General features: G+C 43.3%; 1 protein-coding gene across 1 annotated transcript; it reads right to left on the minus strand.

The window, feature by feature from the left end:
* Positions 1-635: 635 nt before the first annotated feature.
* Positions 636-4,309, minus strand: asphd2 (aspartate beta-hydroxylase domain containing 2; the record flags this gene model as incomplete). Its single annotated transcript, XM_079269661.1, has 3 exons — positions 636-2,659; positions 2,876-2,989; positions 3,445-4,309. The coding sequence occupies 3 exons, from the start codon at positions 4,307-4,309 to the stop codon at positions 2,529-2,531; spliced, it is 1,110 nt and encodes a 369-aa protein (XP_079125787.1). The 3' UTR covers positions 636-2,528.
* Positions 4,310-5,572: the final 1,263 nt, after the last annotated feature.

Raw genomic sequence — 5,572 nt, forward strand, 5'->3', positions numbered from 1 at the left:
CAACATGGGCCTCCAGCCACCAAAGCTTCAGGCCTACAGATTTAGCAACACCCGTGTACTTTTAGAGAAACTCAAATGTGATCAGAAAAGGTGAAGTTTTTCCAGTTTTCCCTCAACTGTTTAGTAGATGTATCACCAAATATAAACCCATGAACACAAAATGTATTGAAGACACTATTGCTTTTATTAAACATATTACTATTGATTCTAGTGCTTCTGGCTGCCAGTGCAGGTTTGACAAGAAACAACTTGCATGCCTACGCCTCCCTGTGCTACTGTTATTACTGCATCTGACTGAAAAGAGCCAACTCAATCTATTCTGCCCCCTTGCTGTGTATTAGTGCGAGTGTATTACCAATACCAGAGTAACGCCTCGGCAGAAGACTTTATTCTTCTCTGCCAATGAACTACTCAGCTCCTGCGGCATGTGTTAAACAGTATTTGAGATTTATTGTAACAGCACTGGATGATTCAGCAGAAGGGAATGAACAACATGCTTTACAGTGTGAAGACTTGTAAAAGTGAAACCTCTGACAACAGCTGGTTAAATAAGATACTCAACCATTTATTAAATGTACAGAAATACTGTTCAAAATCCACACAAGAATGCATTAAAGGACAAATCCTTAATCCTAATGTAAACAAAATGGTTGCCCCGTCATATACTGTATATATGTGAAGCAGTGCTTTGGGAATGACAGTTTTCACTCGTAAGTGGATTAACAGCACTTTTGATATTAAACCTAATTATGGACAGCTCAATGTGAGTGCCTGTGTTGGCCGATGTAAACAGCTAAATCATTTTGTAAACAGTATAATTGAATAGATGGGTATCTTTAGTTGTGATGGACCTGTAAAGCTGCTGAAGTTACATTTTCACTACCTTTTGTGCACATATATCCATGAAGTGCTGTCGAAGAATTAAGGATTGTGGATTTATTAATGGATACCAAATGGCGCTGCAAAATTACAGATTGATTCAAAATAAATATATCACATAACAACAGAGATAGTACTTCATTTTCAAGCAATTTACAGAATCTTACAAATTGAAAATATCAAAAAATGATTTCATGGAACGGAGAATGAAATGTGATTGCTTTAGCTGTAAATCATGACAACACAATAGTTATATAATTGAAGACAATCATCGTAAATCATCTCAGACCTTTCGGTTTTTTTTGTTTTTTTTTACCGCAACCCTATTTACAGAAATACAAACCTGATATCAAATACAACCAAATCACAAGGGTTTAGTAAATTTACCAAAAACGCTTCACCTCCAGTTACAGCACAGGCCGACTCACACAAATTGACCTAAAATGTGCTTTTCTAACCATGTCTTTCAAAGCAGGATTGATTTTTCAAGGGGGAGCACATTAACTACCACACCGGCAGAGACATTAGCTGCGTCTGTAAACATTCATGTCATGAGCAACATTGGACCTCCGTTATCACATATCTATCAAAACACACAGATATGACAGGTGACATGCGAAATGCCTTAAATTGATGAATGAATACTTCCTTCAGTTATTATTATCACACCAACAAAGCACTTTATGAAGTTGATTTAGTTTACATATCTTTTAATTTTATGTTTTTACCATTAATCAGTATTTGTAAAGCCACTATGCAGCTATGCATTGTTATCTCGTTCAATGTGTTTGAAAACCTTTTGAACAAAATGACATCATGTTTTGGTTTGACTCAAAACACCTTAAGTGTGACTGAATATGTAGAGTAATATAAAAAGTGGAATGATCTTTCTTTCTTTTTTTTAGCCCTTGGGGGAAATGTATGCAGGTGTTACAGTAAGTTTAAAATAATTGGCATTGGATGTTAAGTGTAAAGTGATACCACCAATACTTTCTCAACACTAAATGTTGATTAAGTGGACAACAAACACTTACTCAATGACTCCAGTTCATGGAGGCTATATAGCGAATAGAATAGGTTGGCCTATGGACCTAGATCAGCAAGAGTGACACATTATTTTTGGCTCGCAAAGATCCATTCATCATATCTGTTCAGTACTTTGCCTTCGACTGTTGAACTGTTTCAAGCAGCAACCAAAAAAAATTAGCGGTAAAAAGAAACTTCTATAGAAATTATTTTGCTCCAAAATTGGCCCAAAGTTGGAAAATGTGAAAGAAATATATATTTGATGGGACCTGCTTGTTGGGCAATTCTTTTACTGTTCGGTCACATCATTCTGCATATGCAAATACATTGAAGATTCATATATTCAAAATAAAAGAATGACCGATAAGCTAAAATGTCCCTGCCATCATGTTAACATACATTAATAAAATGGCTGCATTTTAAGATTGAACTTTTGATAAAAGAGGCCCAATGTCTGGTCATCTGCTAAGAAGAGTTATGAAAGAAACTGTATGAGGCAGAGAATATGTACACAGTGAGTGGGAGCTGGTCTGGAGGCAGAAAAAGAGTTGCTCCCCAATCCTACGGACACTTCCCTCAACGGCATATGTCTCTTGGTCAGACACGGTTTCTCACTCAAACACCTATTTCCCTTCCTTGTCCTCTAAGCGGCCTGGAGTAAAAATGTAGTCCAAGGCTTGTCTCTCAGCAGCGGCCACGTTGGGGTGCCAGAGGTCCACCATGAAGACCACCCTAGGGCCGTCCTCTGCACCGCCTGCACACACACGCACACACACACACACAGACACAAAGCAACAGAAAAACCATGACCCCATTTCTGCATCTTGAGGTAAAACCCCATCAGAGGATTAAAACGGCTCTCAATTGACTTGATATTGGATTATACAATTTTTAGGTCAATTCTCCTTAAATTAATGAATAAAAAAGGGTATGAAGTGCAATAAAAGATTCAGTTGTAATCCCTTCTTACCCTCGTGGAAGGCCCTGTGGAGGAAGGAGTCATCAAAAAGCAGACAGCTGCCCTCAGACCAGCACTGTGGCTCTCCACCAACTACAAGCTCACAGGAAGGGGGCACTCTAAGACCTGCCAGAGAAAAAACAAAAAGTCCATTCATCTGTCATTATGGGACAGCAAAGCAGTGTTGATAAACTATCGCCCAAGTGACATATCCCAGACAAAAATGACCTCATCTTAGAGAGTCCCGTATGATTACAGTATGCTGTTTTAAAGCATCTTACGAAAGACTCTGTCTATCACAATAAATGCCACTATTTATAGCCATCTCAGAGGGTGGAGTTGGAAATAGAATCAAAGCTCAGGTGCAGCCAAAACAATAAAAATAATCACACAAGCCACGAAATTTCAGCCAGATTTTCGGTCTAAAAAGCAGCTGATTCTCTAGGTTGCTCCTCCTCTCGACTTAAATATGCTATTTAAACAAATATATAATTTGCTGTTGTGGTAACTGAATGCACAATAAGGCTCAGACATCACATGGTCGACTCGGCTTCCGCTCACTAAACAGTTCACTCTCTTACCCAGGTGGCAGCGCAGCCTGACATTTGTTGGACCGTAATGCTCAGTGATCAGAGCTCCAGGCGTCAGCACGGAGAAACAGGCGTTTCCAAACACGTTGTTGGCGATGAAGGTGCGCAGCTGGCCCAGCACCCTCCAGGCCCGCGGACACCTCCTGACATTAAGAACCAGAGGGGTGCCTTGGTTGACCAGGTAGTAGGTCCACCACTGCCCCCGAGGAGTGTTGTTGGCTTTCCATCCTGGTGGCAGGGAGGAGCCGCTGCGGGCTGGAGGTTGGTGGTAGATGCTCTCAAACTCGGCAAGAAGGGCGGGGAAGCTCTGCTCCAGCAGCTCCACGTCGTGTCTCTGTACTTCTCTGGAGAAGAAAGGAGCCGAAGGTAGGTCTGGGAGGAAGAAGACCTCTGGCCGCTGGATGGTCGGTCGGCTGTTGAGGTATCGGCCTTGATCACGGACTCCTTTGTGCACCCTGCCCATACCTGACCAGGTGTAGCGCTTGGCGTAATCCTGCAGGCTGTGATAGAGCCTCTGGTTCAGACTCTCGCCGGCGCTGGTACATCGGAAGCACTCTGACGACTGGCAGAAGGCGAAGCCGTTCTGCTCTTCGAGCATTGATCCATTTTTCCCTTTCCCCTTGCCACGGCAGTCTGAACTCATGAAGCCCCCCACCACCCCTCCAATTCGGCTGGGCCCAGCCAGATACCTCCCACGCAGAGGGCTGGAGCCATGCTCCCGGCCCACCCTGTAACAATACCACATGAACAGCAGCAGCACACACATGGCTATTGCGAAAGCACAGATCTCACACTCCCTGATAGACTGCATCCCTCCAGCCACAATCTCCCTCACATTCTCTAGTGACCACTCCATCTGGGCTTGTCTCTGGATTGCTAAATCAGATGGGAAGGGGGGTGCTGATGAAAGATTAGTTAACACGTCTGTTCTTGATCGGGATGGCCTTAAACCACACACAGGGCGATAGTGAGTCTAGTGTCAAGCAGCTCTTTTCGCCCCCCTGTATGGTAAAAAGTCTGTTGATTTGATCTGACACACTCGCTCTTCAGTCCTGACATTTCACCAGTCTGCAACGGGGGAAGGTCTCTCCTTGCATGTTTCCTGGCTGTGCGGTATTCGTGCTGCTCCCTCTCTCTTTCTTTCAGACAAATGCAGACAGACGCCGCACCTTAGGGTTATCTGTTCCCTGAAAAAAACAAGACAGAAGGAGAGAAAGAGGGGTGAGGAGAGAGGAGGATACTGAAACTGACATTAGGGGTGATGCTGCGATTGCCATGAAGGATCCAAACTATTTACTGTCAATGTGTTGGCATGCAGAATGAGTTAAACTGACGCAGGCATCATAACAATGTGCTTTGAGTCTGCGAAACGTATCTTCCTCCTCAGAGTTTGAGCAAATTACCATCCTGTATGCACCACACCTGCTGAAACTCACCCACACACTGTGGACTTCAAAATGACTGCACCCCAAAGACACACACACACACACACACACACACACACACACACACACACACACACACACACACACACACACACACACTGCACTGTATAAAAACAATGAGTCATGGGCACATTGCTGCATTTAAAACAAATCTCTAGCTTTTATATTTGTAACGCACCACGCTTAAAGGAGCGCGCACTAAACAGTGCATTATATAATCTCAAACAGTGTCGATACCCACCCACATGTATAATTGGCATTCATGGGTTGCTCAGCATGAGCTGCATTAACAGTTCCTCTCGGGGCGAGGGAGGGGGCGAGCTGTATTCGGTGTAATTGTATGCATGCTGTTTAAGTAAAAAAGAAAAAGAAAGAAGGAAGACTGGATTATATTAGTATGATTATATAATGATAATGGATCATCAGCCAAAACGCGAGGAGTGCAATGCGTCAACTGTGATCAGATCTCCGCGATGCTTCTCACCAAAAATGGTCGGGTAATCCTGCTCCAATAGATCCTCCCCTACATCCTGCCTGACAGCATCAAGACGCCCCCACATCCCCCACACACACCCTGATTTAAGAACCATCAAACCCAACCACGAAGCCATCCAAAACACACACATACACACACCCTGCCTTATTCCTCCACTGTTTCCATGTAATTCTGCCAC

The sequence above is a fragment of the Melanostigma gelatinosum genome, assembly GCF_949748355.1.
Source record: "Melanostigma gelatinosum genome assembly, chromosome: 6".
Lineage (NCBI taxonomy): Eukaryota > Metazoa > Chordata > Actinopteri > Perciformes > Zoarcidae > Melanostigma > Melanostigma gelatinosum.